Here is a 17,854-nt window from a genome sequence, read left to right as displayed (position 1 = left end):
GCAAGTACATTGCAGCTCAGTGGCAATACAAATTTTCCACAAAGGTCTAAGCCTGACATGAGGAATTTTTAAATGATCCAATTCATTGTTCGAGTCTACTGTTGAGACTTCTGTGAACTGCACCTAACCATGGCAATTTTGCTCACAGCTCTTGTGATGTCAGCAGCCGTTGACTGAGGAATGGGCTGTTACCATCAGGTCCTTAGGGCTTGGGCCCCAAACTGCCATTAACTGGTAACATCTTTGTCAAACTGCATTGGATTCAAACTAATGACCTACTGATGAAAAAGTTGTGTCTCTCACAGACACTTTTAAATCATTTCATAACTCAAGACATAACAGTTTACCTTTACGGTCAGCCTGTAGCTGGCACCAATGGTAGTACGTAGTAAGAAGGTGACAGTGCATGAAACCTCCATCCTCATCTCATGCCCTCCCCACAGTCACAGTCTCTGCATTCCTCAATTTAGGGACTTTTCTCTGTTAGCATATCTTGAGACACTAGCTATTTAACAGTGAGAAGGGGTACCTATACATGTGGTTCGGGCATTTGGGGGGGGGGGTGTTAATTAGAGAGGCTCCTGGAGAGCCACTCTAATTAGACTGTTGCAGCATCACATGTATTAAGCCTTCACATGTTTAAAAATGGCTGTGGGATGTTCTAACTGAAGCTCATTTGAAGCAGCCATTTTTAAACCCGGAGGGGCTTATACACAAGAAGCTTTTTAGGAATGAATATATACTACATATTTTTGCCTAAATAGAGATTGAAACCTCTTACCTATATATGCATACTGGAGTATGGTAGCACTAGTCAGACTCTTATGGACTGTGATATAAACACTCATACAGCACTTTCAGGTAATGATAATTGGGATGATGAGCCATCCCTAACTCAAGACTTGTGCTAAGGCGCTGTAGGACTTGCCAAACTATTGTCTCTGCCACATCCAGGGCCTGATTCTTTGTTCTATTATCCTAGCTTTATGTGGATATAACTTCTCTGCTATAGGCGACATCAAACTGGTGTAACTGAGCACAGAATAAGGCCCTTGTGCTAGAATAATGTTCTCAAACCTTGGCACAGTAAAGTGAGATTCTCCTTTAACTCTTAACTTCTTGCTGCACTTTGGCATGTAATCATTTTTCATAATACTATATTAATGTGGTCATAGAAGTTTAATACAGCATTTATTTTATAGCAATATTTTTAAATAATTCTCTCCAAATGTTCAGTAATGGATCTTATTACCCTTGAAAGAGCAATGACTCACTTTTATAAATCCACTTGTTTAAAATTTTCTTCATGTGTACACACTAAGCACATTGTTAACCCCAAAGAGCAGTCAAACACTTAACTAGCACTACAAAACTTCAGCTCATTTTCAAGTGCTGCAAGGCTGCTTTCTCTGTGTATGTCCTGTAAGTTTGTTATGGGAATGGAATAAAAAAGGGAATAAAATAAATAATAACCCAATCCTTGACTGCTTTAAATCTGCACATCTTCAAAAATTACTTAATCTGTCCAGATTTACATCAACTGTGAATGTGGCCCGACCTTAAAAATCCCTAACTTTCAAAATTCACTTTCTTTCACAGGTTTAACCTATTCTGTTTTTTTCTCTCTATTATTTGCTCCTACTAACATTACTTTTTCAAAAGTCAATTTAAATAATGATTTTTATGTGTCAGTATAAAAACTTCTCATAGCAATATGATTTATTATAATAAACATATTAGAGATCTTACCAGCCCATCATTTGTATATGCTCATATAACTTTGACAAAAAATCCCAGCTCTGATACATTGTTATGTTGGTCTGTTTTTACACCAGTGCAACTCAGTTGATTTCAATGGAGATGCATTAAATTTTAAATCAAGATGAAATGAGTGTCAGGCCCTTATTGTTAGGTGAGATAAACATGTGAACTGTAGAGCTACATTTTGGGCATAATGGGTGAAATTTGGATCTCAACATTTCTGCAATGAGAAGAACAAATTAAGCACTGTAGTAGTGGTATAACACAAATGATAATTTAAGAAGAGCTAGTGAGAGTGAAAAAGAGGAGGGGCTAGAATGAAACTGCTTCTCATGCAGAAATTAAGTGAAATAAAAGTTTTTTTTCCTAAGAACTCTGAAAACAGGAAGATTCAGGCAATGAAGTGCAGGACATGTTAGAAAAAAAATGTTGTCAACACTAAAGGCAGAGGATATTGTGGCTGCAGCTGCAATACAGCTGCCATATCCATATCCAAAACAAATTAAATCCCTCTAAAAGTAAAAAAAAACCCACAATAAACTGTAACAAATTAAATGAATCAATATTTTTTCTCAGTATTCCAAGAACACTTGTTTAGAGCAGCCTGGGACTGCCCAGAAGCACAGAGGGTCTTTACAGGCCAGGGAAATCTCAGATCCAGTCTTGTTTATGTTAAAAATCGCAGTGTCTCCCCTCTGTTGCTGCTGGGATATAACTATGATTTTTTTTCTCTATTTCTGTCATTATTTCAAGGCTTTTGATCCCAGATAGCAACTTGAATGAAAACCCTGGATATTAGTGTCAATGAAAGACAATACACTGCACATACTAACTTCTAACACTGACTGTCACAATACTTGCTGACAGGCCAATTTGTTTGATTTGTAGGGTTACAAATGGTACTGTATTAATACAGCAGCTGGGATTCTGACTGCTGCAGGGAGATGTGATTTTGTGACCCCCCGCCTCTCCCCCAGTCTTATCCCAGTTGTACTTGGTTACCAAGAAAGTCTTGCATTCGTTATAAGGTGCTTATGCTGATTTACAAAGCCATTCAAACGGGGCCCAAGTTACCTTTCTGAGCTAGTGACTCTTTACTCTGCTGGTCACAGGCTGAGGTCAACTGATACAGGTCTCTGTGCATCTTCAATACCAAAATGTGTCACTTTGGGTGGTCGCTCTTTCAGCCATTGTGCACGTGAAGCTCATTGGCAACTGACATTAGCAGTGTCGCTACCTTCCTTGTGTTTATAGTCTAAACTCAAGACACATTTGTTTTCCTTGGCCATTAACTGGTTGCAACTAATTATAAATGTTGAAGGATAGACTTTTTTATTATTTCTTTTATCGCTACTGTAAAATGCCCTGAACTACATGTGTATAATAAGACACTAAAAAGATTAAGCATTTTCCCCTTTCATTTCATTTTGGTTTTACAAATGCCATTTACAAATGCAGTCATCCAGAGATACAGCAGGACAGAATGTACAGTGTAATTATTCAAATACTGACAGACTACTTTCTCCCCTGTGTAAATATGTGATGGACTGAATACTGAAAGGCTCTACAAGGCAATTCTTAAATTACATTCAGAAAAAAAAAAACAGTTAATGTTTTTACAGTAAGCATAAATTATTATACCAAATGCAAAAGGGATCAGCAAAGGCTGTGAAGAATATTTGAATGTATAAGCCAAATCAAATGCTGAAACTTTAGTCAGTCAGGAACTATCCTATTCCTAAGAAAGGAGTAAGTATTTTAAATAATTAATTATTATTATTACTGTTGTTGTCATTATGCATTAATTTTAAACACCAAAAGGATGCAATCCCTGCCTAAAGGTATTGTACTGTAACTGCATTGATTGTCAATACATTGGTTACTGATTGGAAACGGGAAATATTCCATATTAAAAAGACAACCCAAATAAATGAAACTCAAGTATAAAGGAGGTTAGCTGCACTCCACTGTAAAAAATTCTATAAGACAAAAATGATTACAAAAAGTTCACTCATTATTAAAGGTATAATAATAAATAAGTCAAAGCAATCAACAGTCATCACAGGATGGATATTTCTGCATTAAATAGTCTCAAAAAATGTCTCAGTCCAACTTTCATTCAGCAGCAGAAGACTAGCATGAATGTTCTGTTTTAGTCTATCTGATGCTCTTTCTCATTCACATCACTATAGATAGGCAGTGCAATTTAAGACTACCCATAGTGGAATTGTTCATGGTGGAATTGATCATAGTGGAATTGATCATGGAATTGTTTCCATGCTAAAAAAAAGTATCTAAGATCAAAGGCATGAGTGGATGATCCTAATCCTGTCTTACAATATGTGGAGTTTGAGCCAGAACCTTCACATTGCTGCATTATTCTGATAAGTATGTCATCTTCATATTCATCAAGGAAATAGCCAAAAAATACTTCAAGTGGGTACCAATGGCCTTTTGAAATACAAAGAAATTATTAAGAAAATGAGACGATCTTTTAATTCAAAGGACAAATATTTTAACTTAGAAAGGATGGCTGCATACAAACAATTATCAAATAATCCACAAGACAACTGAGCTGAGTTCAGAGCTATGCAAGATGAACTTGCTAAAACCCTAAACAAGACAGCATCTGTACAATGGATACGGCACTGACTTAGCAAATGAAGAGCATGGATCAACAATAATTTATTTGCTTTTAATTTATGTGTGCTCTTTTCCAATTCCTGACTTGTTATCCTATCAATTTCAATTAGATTATTTAATTATTTGGGGCTGACCACTTACATGCTCCTAATGAAGTTATAAGGAGATTTGCCATTGATTTCTATAGAAGGTTTAGACTTTGGCATGATGTTACACATACAAGGATGAAAATGTAGCCCTCAGCAAGCCTTTGCTTGTCCCCAGCAAAGTTGGAGAGATTGCACAGCTATAAATCAATAGGGAATGAAGTTCACCAATATAGAGAATGCTTTTTAAAAAAATATTATACCAAGAGTGTGTATGAATGTTTAACTTGTCATAAATGAATGCAGTCTGTGTTAAACAGCTGATCAATGGTCTTGACTTGCAACTGGAGAAGCACTTGGTGTAAAGCGTAATTGTCAGTGTTCTGGGAGAAAAGAGGAATTCGTACAGCCTGTTAATTTATATATATTAGCAAAAATCACAAAAAATGTCACTTAAATCATGTACATTTTTGTGCTTTTTTCCTTTTAAATAATATTACTTTTTAATGAAAAATTGTATAAGGCATTATCCTTGGATCATTGATTGATTGCCTACAGTTCATTTACACACTATTTTGGCTGTGAGTGGCCGGGTATCTAAGCCCAGAAAGTGGCCTTTCATTTTCTTTGATTTTTCTACATTTAAAACCTTTTTTATTCAATGACCTTAAACAAACACACAAAGGGAAATGCATTTCCTACTGAAGTTAAGAGCAAAAGTCTCATTGACTTCAGTGGTTCAGAATCAGGCCTGAGTCCATTATAAACCACCTGCCCAGGCAGCTTTATTTCAGTACTTCACATTTTATCCATTCAAAGCATGGTTACAAATACCAAATTGTCCTTACAACATCTATGTGATATGGGAGGAGAGGGGGTAGATTAGTATAATTATTCCTATTTCATAGACAGGGAAACAAATCCAGCAAGGTGATAAAGCTTGCTCAAGGCCATACAACAAACTAGTAGTAGACCCAAAAACCTCCTTGATTCTCAGGACTGTGTTTGTTCCTCAAGCACACACTGCTCTTTTTAAAATAAAATCTGGATTTCAGTAATTCAAGTGCAAAACAACTGCCATGATGAAATATCTGAGCTATCTGCTTTCTCACCACTTTACAAGTAGCTGCAGTTTGGTTAGCAAATGTTCAAAAGAAATAAAACTACATATTCTCTCCTGAATCAAACCGTTTGTGTCATACTTTAACTCTTCGCAAATTGTAGGTCTTGTAATATTTGGCAGCAGAATCAGATTTGATCGTTGCAATAGCTGCCTTGATCACAAGTCTAAAATTCTTCTTTTGTGAAAATATCCTTTCAGATAGTCTCATAATCAATTATTCTAATCTGGGAAATTATTTAGGCCCATTGGACACCCACCTCCCTGGTTTTCACTATTACCACCATTAAAGACATAGGTTCTGTTATATCTTTTTAGACAGCATGCTTAAAATACAGTAACACTTGTAATAGGATTGTAAAATTGTTGTTCCCATTCTTACAATTTCTTCCTAACTTCAGTGTAAGTGTGATCAAGGCCATGATCAGGGCTAGTAAAATGTATTAAGTACCAGATATATGTATAAGAAAGTGACCCCAGCGGAGATTTAAACTCCAGACAACTGAAAAGGTGGAGAGTGAATGGAGGGAATGAGAAATGGGGGCAGAACAAGAGGGAAGAAAAACCACAAAAGGTTAATGGGGAGATCTGAAATACAGCAAAAGGAAGGGAAGATGAGATATATACACTGAGAGAAAAATCTTTTAAACCATGTATATCGGTTAAATAATATATCCACAAGTTATGTACATAAAATAAGGCTGAAATCTGGTCCACATTTCTAGTTCTATTTTCTTTTGGTGTAAATTGAATATAAGAATACCCTAGATTATTCTACTACATTTCTATGGACAAAAAAAGAGTGACAGAATATGGAGTTGGGTCCAAGCTGCAAATTCAGATGCAGATTTTGAACTCCCCAAATGTAAAGGGTCATTTGGGTAGAGGGTTTGGCTACAGTCAAAAGTAAAAAGAGCAGCTTTGTTGTTTTGACTGTTTCCTCTAGCCACCCTATAAACAGTAATAGCATTACACAGTTAACGACACTGTTATTTATCATGGAGACTTCTGAGAATAGCATGTGCTGCTTTACCCTGTGATGTTGATACTGTCTCAGTGATGTTGCTGCCAATTTACTCTGTTCAAATAACAGCAGAATCAAGCCCAGTGACTGCAACAGCCCCTGATCCCAATGTGAAAATCCACTGTTTGTGAGAATTACTCTCAGAACCAAATCTTCCTGTCTGGGGAATGTCTGTAGGTTCACCAAACACCTCCTTCCTTAGGTTGTAACCTGGCAGCAATTTGTACATTTTGTCTAGCATCTTGTACAATAATACAGAAACATTCTTGAACATTAGAACTCTGTCACTTAGTTGAACAGCTGAGGAAACTGAATTCTAAGTAATTTGAGAACCCTGAGATCAAAGCCTGGCTTATCCTGCAGGGTACAGTGGCAGGCATTGTCCTTGCAGCATATGCAAAATATTGTCAGAACGAAATGACAAGCCCTGGTTTAGTTAAAATCTTAGGAAATTAATATAGAGAAAAGAATTTGTGCGTGTGTTCTGCTATGAAGAAGTAGGCTTTTTAATACCAAAATCATATTTTTCAGTCCAAACAGGCATTCCCTATCAGGATTTAATGCCATAATTTGAACAGAAATATACAAGCTAAAATAATTAAACAGTGCAGAGTTTTCATTTGACTTCAGCAGACATGTAGTTTCACTGTATCCAAATTCATTCTTTGTGAATTCCATTGTGATTTGCTGTGCAATTGGAAACAGTAAATAACAGTTCACTAGAAAAGTAATTTGTTTCTAAAATCCTAACAGAACTCAGGTAAGAGAGCTGTCTTTCTTTTTCTTATCGGAAATGTGCTTGGTCTTACTCCAATTTCATTCATGTCTCCTAATTCGGAGTGTCATGATGTTTGTTGTTTTACCTAATGCCCAATCTCCTTTATTGCATGAAGATCTCCACCTTCGTTATCAAAAGAAGTAAATTACTGGCATGCTTAGAGCAAAGAAAAATCTTCATTAAGGCTCAAAACCAGGAACCAAATAGAAAGAATCCCAACATTATTACTTCTATAATCTCTTGATTTTTAAGCCAATCTCATTAAATTTAGTAATGTAACTCATAATTTTTGGAAAGCTTAAGAATGTACCGCTATCTTAATAATATACTGCTGTCATCCAAAACATAATTTTACATTTTCATTAAGGAAACTCTTAATGAAGCTGCCCTAGTATAGTGTAAATTATGGTGTTTTTAGGTTTAGCTCAGTCTTTCCCTAAGCAAAATTCCCATTGAGATCATTCCTAATGTATTATAAATTATGGTATTTATAGGCCATATTTACACAGTAAGTTTACCAGGCTCAGCAGTGATGATGTCAAGCATGTTGCACAGCTTCAGGCAGGTGGCCTCCTATACCAGAAGCAATGTAGCTGCACCTGTGAAGTGCTGTTGACACCTAACTAGCTAATTAGCTGGTGACTCAGGCTAATTAACTTGCCTCTAGTGTCCTGTAGATGTGGATATACTGCTTTTGGTTTACATGTGCTCAGAGATGCTGCTGCTGAGCCTTAGTAAATTCACTATGTCAGCTTAGCTAACAGTACATTTATAATGAAACTCTTCTTTTGCAGAAGCAGAAGAAAAAGCCCAAGACTCTTCTTTGTACTGCAGCATACAAACTGCAGTTTGGATTAAGGTGGAAAGTATGATTGTGATGATAGCTGTTGCTCACTGTTTCACAGCAGGACACATGTCCAGAACATTTGTTTTAAACTTTTATTTAACCGATTTTCAACCAAATGAGAATTCTAGTTTAGCCCTTCAGATAATATTAAGCATGCGTCAAGCATAAACAATGGGAGTTTTGCTAAAATCATGGCTGAAGAAGGACTTTGGGTTTAAGTCCTTTCTTTTTGTTTTTATGATAAGTACATCTGTTCTCAGGTCTTCCTAGCTGTATAGGGTGGTCTTTCTTTCCTCACTTTGTGTGGTTTTCATTCATTTTTAGCATGTTTCACTTTTTGACACTGCTTAGCACCCTATTCTGTCAGGGTAAGTGATCTGGCCTCTCCTACGCTGTAGCCATGTAAAAAGATGTAGTTAATGACAGCCCTTCATCTTGCTGCCTCTGCAGCCCAGTGAGAAGGGAAAGACTGGGAACAGAAAGCAATGCAACTCAAGGGACATGGAATTCATTTATAGGAGCCTTTTGTCCTTCAAGCAACTCTGCACATTTCACTGAGAGGAATTCTTTTGCTTTTTTGCATATACATCAGATCATTTTTTGACATAAGTACCTGGCCTTCTGGAATAGTAAAGGCTGGAGTCCTTAGGCCTGGTATAACAATCCTGACACTCCTCTCACAGTTACCCCTGGCTTTTATCTAATAGAGTAATGGAGACAATGTCATATTCCCAATTTCTGCCTCTGACATGCCCTCTTGGGGGATTCATTGTTGCCAGTGGAGCTAGTGACCCTTTAACTTTTATACTCAGGGTGCACATCTACATGTGCTATTAAGGCAAAGCAATACACTCTAGTGCTTATCATGCCAGAGTTTATTGCTCCCAGGTGCACTGTTTGAACATGTGCCCAGGACCCCAGCATGTTGAGCTGAGTTGGAGCAGCCCCAACTGGCAGGAAGTCTAGGGGTCAGCCTGACTGCTTGAGGCTGCTCCAACACAGCTCAACATGCAGAAGGGCTGGCTAGGGCATGAGGGTGTTCCAGTGCAGGGCTAGCTTGCAGACCCTGCACTGAATCACACTTGTGCCCCAGCCAGCTGTCAACATCTACAAATATTTGCAAATACTACCCTACTGTGGAGTAATTAATTTCCTGTGGCCTAATAGGGTCACACATGTATACGTGAGATATATACTACTGAGCTAATTAGTCTACCCTGCAGTAGACATCTCATGTAGACATGTCCAAGGAGTGCTGACTTGAACATGAAGGCTATCATTTCTATGAAACCATTATCAGATGTGTGAAGGGTCCTACATGTTCATGTGCTACAGCTCTCAATTTGGCAATAGAGCTTGCCATATTCTTGTTATGCTTTGTTTTTAAATGAAAAACAAAAACAGATCCTGAGCTCCAGAAACATAACAGGGCTGTTCTATATCCTAAGCAATGGTAGTGCATGGGGCAGTGGTGCAGCCAGCCGTCAGAAGTGGCAGCTGTTATTTTTGTTCCCTCTCTGTGAGTCAGCATCCAGGGCTGCCACACCAGTCATGTTACATTGCCACTGAGATCTATGTACAGCCCAGGCAAGTGTGAGCACAAGTTTCAGTCAGGGGATAGATACAATCTTTATTCCAGGCCATGGTAGTGGAACCACTTCTTAGCGGCTATTACAGCCTTAAGACTAAAGTAATCCCAAAGGCTGCTACTTCCCAGTTGCTCAAGGAGCATGCATTGTCCAGATAACATGAAATACACAGTCGTTGATAATTCCTAAGTAGAAGGAGCATAAGTGGAGCAGAGCACTAGGGTTGTGGACCTGCTTCTTGTGCCCTTACAACTTCCCAAGGCAGAACCATACCAGTTCTAGTCTGAACAGGGGCTTTTAGGTGCATTCAATTTGCAATCCATCTGAAAAATACAACTTCTCCAGAAAATAAATGGAAGCTCCAATCCTGTGTTCCTTACCCATGAAAGTTTCCCTTTACAACTAATCATTTAAATGCAGAATCAGGCTCTAAAATCTAAAGCTGTGGGTTTCAGACAGATGACAGCCTGGAGACAATCCAGCTTCCTGAATATAATCTTGATCTGATTTTTTCTCCAGTGTTCAGCAGAGTGATTGTGCTTCAAAGCCCTCCTTTTGGAGGTGGCCTGGAAGGAAAAGGTAAAGAAAATAAGAGTCCTGAAACTCACCATGACAGAAAGAAATGTATTCCTCAGTTATGGCTTTGGGGCTTTTTAGGATTATGTTGAACTGAACAAGTGTGCACATATATGTATATATGTGTATGCGTGAGCATGTTTACATTGCAAAGTCTTTAAAACAAGAATTAAAAACAGAGAGTAAGACAAAATGAAAAAGAGAACACTAGTAAGTGGGGGAAAGCAACAATAAAACTGGAGAAGTGGCAATACCTTATGTATCTGTTCGTTTGTTTGTTTGTTTGATGGTTATTATCTATTTATCTGCCTCCTCTAAGTACCATTTATACCAGATAAAAGTGGCATTCTTTCCACTAAATATATTTTACACTGTACAAAACACTATCCCTTCCTTATCACTATATATTTCACAGAGACAGTAAAGCTAAAGAGACAATGGAGTGCTTAATGTACAATTTAAAGATAGTGAACCGTTGAGAGAGAGAGAGAGAGATTTATGAAGCAGTAGAAATAAAGTAATCTGAGTTTACAGAGAGTTGCAGGATGGAAACAGTGGGGCTGAGTATGATTTGGTTTTATATAGCATCTTTCATGCTGAAGGAGTGAAATCCTGCTCCCTCCTTAACCTCAAAAACAAAACTCCCATTGATATCAATAGGGCAAGGATTTCATCCACAGCTTTTGAAAGCATCATAGTAATAACTGTTAATGAATAGACTGTCTTAGCAAAGAGAGCAGTTGTTATGCACTCAACAATATGTCACATGCAGCTTTGAACATTAAAATCTGTCATAGCTGTTGAGAGCATGGATTTGAACAGAAGATCAATAGATCTGGACCCAATTGCTGGCTCTGCAACAGACTTCCTTTGTCACCTTAGCCAGGTCACACTGCTTCTCTGTGCCTTGGTTCCCCATCCGTCAAGTGGGGTGATAACACTTTCTTTCACTTACTAGAGGATAAGTTCTCTGAGGCAGAGACTGTGTGTTACCCTGTGTATGTACACACCTAGCCTAAGAGGCCCATGACTAAAATAAAGAAGGACAGAGTACTGTGTTCAAACGCCAGATACCCGTGTTCGGAGCACTGGCCATAGGAGTCACATCAGGAAAGCATCAGAAGTGGGAAAGATCCTTAAATAAAGGTGTGTCCCAGTGACATTGATGAAGCGTTCCTGAGATGGGTGGATCTCTCCTAGGTGGTGTCTCCCTGGATGCTTAACCAGCCTCGCTCTACATTATGTAAGTTTATTTGGGCTGCGACTGATGGAAAGTCTCCCAAAAGAAGAGTGTTTCTGGTCAGATTTCCATCCTGCCTATTTCTCTCTTGGCCAGGACTACTGAAGTCTCAGCATTAACAATGGGAATATTTCAGTTTGAACCAAAATAACATTCATGTTGATTTAATCCTTTCCCTCCTCCCCCTCCCTCTGCCCCCACCCCCCTCCCTCAAGGTGAAGACACGGCTAACTACTTTAGAAAATCGTGATTTCACCATCCCAGATGTACTGATTTGGTCAATCTGCTTTGCAATACTCCACTGAGCAAAATAAATGGCTTCATTCAAAAAAAAGGAAAGCAGGCCATATTTTCTCAGGTGGTCTGAATAATTCTTAAACATGGTTTTGTAAGACTGGAAGCCAGGTGCCTAGGCGCTGGCGAGCACATTGCTTGCTTGCCACGAAAGTGTAGAAAGGAAACGTGTGTGTATGTGAGAAGGAGAGAGAGAGAGAGTCTGAAAAAAATGTTTTTATAACCGCCCTGTTAAGAGTCTTTCTTAGCTTCGCATTTACCCGCGGCTCTTTCTGCCTTCATCAGCATCAGCCCGAATACGGGCTTAAATGGCAAGGAGCGGAGGGGCTCACGGAGCCCGCGGTGCTGGTCCCTTGTCCTCTCGAAGGGGCAAACGGTAAAGCGAGACAGTCCGTGGCGCGGCTCCCCTGACTGCCCGGCCCGAGGCAAGGCGGACCCGAGCCCAGAGCTGCGGCCGGCCCGGCGCTGCCCGCACAGCACAGGCTTGAGCCTCGGTCACGTCCAGACAGAGCTCGGCCGAGCCACCGCGGGTGCGCCCGCCTTGCCCATCGCACCTCAGCCCCGCGCCGTCGGGGGGCGAGCCCTTTCCCTCCCACCCCGGGCCAAAATTCATCCCCCTCCCCCAAAGGTTTCACGCTACGTGTCGGGTGCGGCCTGGTGCAGGCGAAGGAGAAACCCAGGGCGAAACCTGGGCTGGCCAGCCCCCGCACCGCAGCCGGCCCGGCCCTGCCCCCGCCGCCGGCTCCGGGTCCAGTCAGACACGTGCCTCGCGTCTTCCAAGCAGGACGGACTTCAAAAGAGCTCCGATTTTGTTTTAAGATAGAAAAAAAGAGCTCCCTCAATCCAGGGGGACCCCCTCGAAACCAACATATTAAGAATGGGGCTGGGGGCGCAAGAACAGCTGGGTTAGGGAATAATCCTAGGGCCTCGGGGCGCAGCGGTGCAGCCGAATTGCTGTCGGGGAAGCGTGGCGCCTACGCGGGACGGCTGCTCTGCCCCTGCCCCGCGCCCTGCAAGGGTGGAGAGGGGGGTCAATCACTCAAACGACCAGCGAAATGTGGGCGCCGATGCCAAGGGGGGCTTTTCCGCTACTGTTTTTTCAGGAGAACAAGATCTCTCTCTAGTCTCTTCCCCTGGAAATGAGCCAGCGAGGAGTCCGGTCCCGCCCGCAGAGGGGTGATGTTGCGGGCCCGGCTGGAAAGCAACGCAAACGTGAAGCCCGGGCCCGAGGGGCCGGACGCGGCGGTCACTCCGGGGCATGTGCGCAGGACAGAGAAAGCCCGGGAGGCCGGCGCTCGTACAACCTGCGAACCAAGCGGCTTGGGCTCTGCCGGCGACGGGCCAGTTCCGGGCACGGTCCTGGGCTGCGGCAGGAAACCCCCAAGTCCTGCGCAGCACGCCCCGGCCTCAGCACCGGGGAGGGGCCGGGCGGGGGCGCGGGCCTGCCTTTCACAGCCCCGCGGGACGGGAGCGCTTCTGCGGCTCTTGGGGAAAAACTCTAAGAGTAAGAGCAAATATTTGACGCTGAAGAGCTCTTAAGGCCTCAAGAGTACCATTTACTTATTTCCACACAGCGCTGCGGGCTTAGGATGTTAAATAGATTAAAAGGCTAAGAGAGGTCACTGGAGTAGAGCCTCTCTTTCTCCCCTCCTGACTCTTGTTCCCTTGATAAAATTGGGATTAAAAAAAACTAAAGTAAAGTAAAGAAAAGAAAAGCACCCCGCTTTCTCTGCAGCGTCCTGGGCGCATGTGTCCTGGGAGCCGCCCCAGGGCCGCAGGGCCCCTCCGCCCCAATGGCCCCATGGCTCCCGCGGGCGCGGCGGGCCGGGCAGTGCCCAGTGCCCACCTCGGGGCCCGCACCTCTGCCGAGATGGACATGATTATGAGATGGGGGGAGGCACCCAGCCAGGCCGGGGCTGGTGCCTGAAGGGAAAGCGAGTCTCTTCCATTTAATCTCATTTAAAAAGACATAACTAATAAATTTGTATGGCCGAGGCCGCAGTAGACGTAAAGCAGAGTCGATAGTGGTTCAAATCCCATTGAACCCTATTGAAAACCATGACAACAAGAAACAAGCTCCGATTTATCCCGGGGAGTTAAAGCACATTGTGAGGAGGCGTCAATCACCTATTATTCCCCATCTGAACAAATGCAAAATCTTGACTGGAACAAATGCTTCCAACAGGTCCGGGACATAGGGCTACATTTCCCCTTTGTCCGCAGGCTAGCAGTTGGCATGTATTTGTGTTCCCCTCAGCCCGACCACCCAGGAAGGTTGGGAGGCTGGGCCCGGCCGGGGAGATAACTACTGTCACCAGGCACGCTTGATAGGTGGCTCCAGTAATCACGGCCTGGGAATCTTTTATATGGAGCCTGTCCAGTCTCCGAGAAATATGCAGGAAGTTGGCCAAATGGAGCCTTGTGCCCTGTTCATCGAGGCCCCGGAGCTGTCAGATATAAATCGTCCCCTTTCCCTGTCATTATCGCTCTATTTACATTTTCACTCTCCAGGGGAAGCGTTTCCAGAAGCGCCCCCCCCTCACCGCCCCTTCCCGCGCCATCTCCCCTCGGAGCAGAGGCCCAGGGCGGGGAGCCGCGCACAATGGGGTCGGGACTCTATCTGGGCAGGATGCACATGAAAGGGCTCCGGGCCGCGAGATGCGCGCCAGTCTTTCAAAGGCATAAAAGGTGCTTCGGATGGGAGCCGGGTTGCCAGGCCGCTTTGGGCAGGGCTCTCTATCTTCTAAGGGGGTGCCCTGTTCAGGCAGGACAAGGAAGTCCCTCCGCCCCCGGCCGGGCCGGGCCGGGCCGGGCCGGCGGGAGCGCGGGGAGGCTGCAGCCGCGCGGGGCTGCGCGAAGCCGGGCACTTTGATTCCAGCCGCACAATAATAGACTGAAACGCGGGGAATCCTCCCACTCATTTAAAATCAAATCACAGGCGTTCCCCGGCATAAATAGGTGCCACCGGTGATCATCAATCTTTTGCGACTCAGTGATGCAGTGAGAGGCGACGGGTTCCCACCTATTAATATTCATTTCATATCTGAAAAGCGAATTCGGGAGGCTGAGGCAGTGCCCGGCGGTACCTGCTGGACACGGCGTGACACGGGGCCCCTTGGGGGAGGCACCTACCGCGGGACAGAAAGGCGGAAAGGAGGCAGCTCCCCCCTAGGGCCGCACAAACACGTTTCGGCCTCGATCCTGCTCCCCTTGGGGTTTATTGCAAAGCTGCGCCGCAGGGCGCAGGATCGGGGCCGGAGCCAGGCGGGCAGAGCCGGGCTGTTCGAGCGGGGCGCCGCATTGTTGGTGCCTCGCCCCGCTGCTCGCTTGCCGGGTGGTTCTTGCTGCGGGCGACCGCGATTTCGTTTGGAGCAGTCGCTCGCGCCCGGCCGCAGCGAGAGACACGAGCGACCCTAGCAATCGCCGCCTCTTCCCTCGCCCTCTCGGGAACCTGCGGGGATGCTGCAGGCGGCAGCGCTCCTCCAGCCCCCGCCCAGGCCTCTCCGGGCCGGCTCGGCCAGCGCCCCGCGCTTGCAGCCTGGCCCGGGCAGCACCCCGGGCATGGCCCGGCGGCGGGCGCGGCGGGGGCAGCGGGAACAATGGGCGCATTCCTGGCCGGGGAGCGCAGAGAAAGGCGCGGGGCGCGCCCGGGGGATGCGGCGCGGAGGAGTCACGTTGTCTGTGGCTCGCAGGGCCGCGGTGGCTTCGGCGGTGGGTGGAGGGGGGCGCTTGCTGGTCGCCGCATGCCACCCAAGATGTTATTCAGCGCTAACAATTACCATTATCTGTCCCACTTGGGGCTAATCAGGCAGGATCTGTCACGCCGAAGCCTGCTTCCTGCCGCCCTCGGGAGGCACCGGCCGAGCCCCCGGCGGGGGTCGCACCTACTCCCATTAGAGCCCGGGCACTTGACTCATTCAGGTACTTAGCATCCCCCAGACAGGGACGGTCCGGGCGGGCGGGCGGCCCGCGGGGAGGACTGTTTATATAAACAGGACACCTCTGTAAGCGACACTAGTACCGGGGCGAGGCGGGGATGGAGTGAGCGGAGCCGCCGGGCGCAGGGAGGCAGGTTGCAGCGGCCGGCGCGCCATGGCCACCCCCGGCAGGGCCAGCTTCACCGTGAGGAGCCTCCTGGACCTGCCCGAGCAGGAGGCGAGCAACATCCCGCGGGGCGCCGAGCCGCCCGCCCCGGAGCCCTACGGCGAATGGCTGGAGGCGGACCGGAGCCACTACCCGTGTGAGTATGCGAGCGGCGCCTCGCCATCTTAGCCGAGCCGCGCTCCCGGGGGAGGAGGACCAGCCAAGCGGCCCCAGCAGAGCGGGGCACACCCGGCCCGGGGCCGCCCGCCGCGCTCCTCGCGCCTGGGCACTGACGCCCGGCCCCGGCTGCGGGGGAGCAGGCAGGTGGGAGGGCCCCGCGCCCGGAGCACGACATCTTTCCAGCGGGATCCAGCGGATGCAGCCCCGCGCCGAGCAGAGCGGCTCTGTCCCGCCAAGGGCACGGCCTGCCCAGCCCCGGCCCCGGCCCTCGCGGCCGCCGGCTTTGTCAGTGTCAGCGGCACGTGCAGGGCCGGGGCCGCCGGCCCGCAGCCAGGGGCGGTTCGGCTCCAGGCGAACGGAGGGCGCGGCAGCCGCACCGGGCGCCCGCGCAGCGCTGGGCCTGGCCGCGAAGCCCAGCGCCGGCCGGGGGTGGCAGCCGCCAGTGCCCCCGGCCGCGGCCGGGCCGGCTCTAACCCCCGGCCCCGTGTTCCTGCCTCCCCAGCGTCGGAAGAGAGCGGGCCGGAGCCGAGCCCGCGGGGCCCCGCGCTGCCGCCGGGCGCCGCCAAGAAGAAGAAGCGGCGGGTGCTGTTCTCCAAGGCGCAGACGCTGGAGCTGGAGCGGCGGTTCCGGCAGCAGCGCTACCTGTCGGCGCCCGAGCGGGAGCAGCTGGCCCGCCTGCTCCGCCTCACGCCCACGCAGGTGAAGATCTGGTTCCAGAACCACCGCTACAAGATGAAGCGGGCCAAGGCCGAGGCCCCCGGAGGCGGCGGCGGCGACGCGGGACAGCCCGGCCTGCTGCGGAGGGTGGTGGTGCCGGTGCTGGTGCGCGACGGGCAGCCCTGCCACGGCTGCGCGCCCAGCCCGCCGGCCCGGGACAAGCCAAGCTACGGCTGCGGCACACGGACCGCGGTCCCCGGGCCGGGCTACCACGCCTTCCCGCCCGGCGCCCTCGGCCTCTTCCCCGCCTGCCAGCACTTAGCGCCCCCGGCCCTCGTCTCCTGGACCTGGTGAGGCCGCGCCGGGCCCCGGCCGAGCCCCCGTCGGTCCCGGACAGCAGGTGGCCGCGCGGGCCGAGCCGGGGCCGCGACGGCGCCGCTCTCCTCCCGGGACAGCCTCTGGCACGCGGCGGCGGGCAGCGCGGCCAATAACCCGAGCTCGTGGCACACGGCGGCCGGGACAGCGCCTCTGTGTCCCCGCGCCGGGCGAGTCCCGGCAGCTCCGCGCCCGCGCAGCTGTGCTGCCCGCCCGGCCCCGCGCCTGGCACGAGGCCGAGGGAGCGGCGCGGCGCGGGGCGAGGACAGAGGCTGTCGCGGCCGGAGGAGCTCGGAGCTGCGCCCCTCTGCTCCGTGCCGCGGGGCGGGGCGGGGCGGGGCGGGAGCCCGGGCGCACTGGCTGCAGGCGCGGCCCCTGCGGGAGAGCGGGGATTGGGCCCCGCCAGCGCTCGGGAGCGGCCCCGGCGGCGAGGCCGCAGCGCAGCCGGCTCGGGCGGGTCGAGGGAGACACAGACCCACCCCCCGACTGCCCCGGCTGCGCCCGCGGTCCCTGGGCCCGCGGCTGCTGCTCTCGCGGGCTGGGAAACGCGCCGAAGCAGCTCCCGGCCAGGGCGGCAGCCCCTGGCGGCGGCCTCTGCTCC

At 47.7% G+C, this 17,854-nt stretch overlaps 1 protein-coding gene across 1 annotated transcript; it reads left to right on the top strand.

Moving 5' to 3' along the window:
* Positions 1–15,721: 15,721 nt before the first annotated feature.
* Positions 15,722–17,647, top strand: NKX2-8 (NK2 homeobox 8). The gene is made up of 2 exons (XM_019488688.2): positions 15,722–16,198; positions 16,724–17,647. The coding sequence occupies exons 1-2, from the start codon at positions 16,051–16,053 to the stop codon at positions 17,230–17,232; spliced, it is 657 nt and encodes a 218-aa protein (XP_019344233.2). The 5' UTR covers positions 15,722–16,050; the 3' UTR covers positions 17,233–17,647.
* The last annotated feature ends 207 nt before the right edge of the window (positions 17,648–17,854 follow it).

This window comes from Alligator mississippiensis, chromosome 2, assembly GCF_030867095.1.
Source record: "Alligator mississippiensis isolate rAllMis1 chromosome 2, rAllMis1, whole genome shotgun sequence".
Classification (NCBI taxonomy): Eukaryota; Metazoa; Chordata; order Crocodylia; family Alligatoridae; genus Alligator; species Alligator mississippiensis.
Note: the sequence above shows the minus strand (reverse complement) of the source record. Positions and strands in the feature narration are given on the sequence as shown.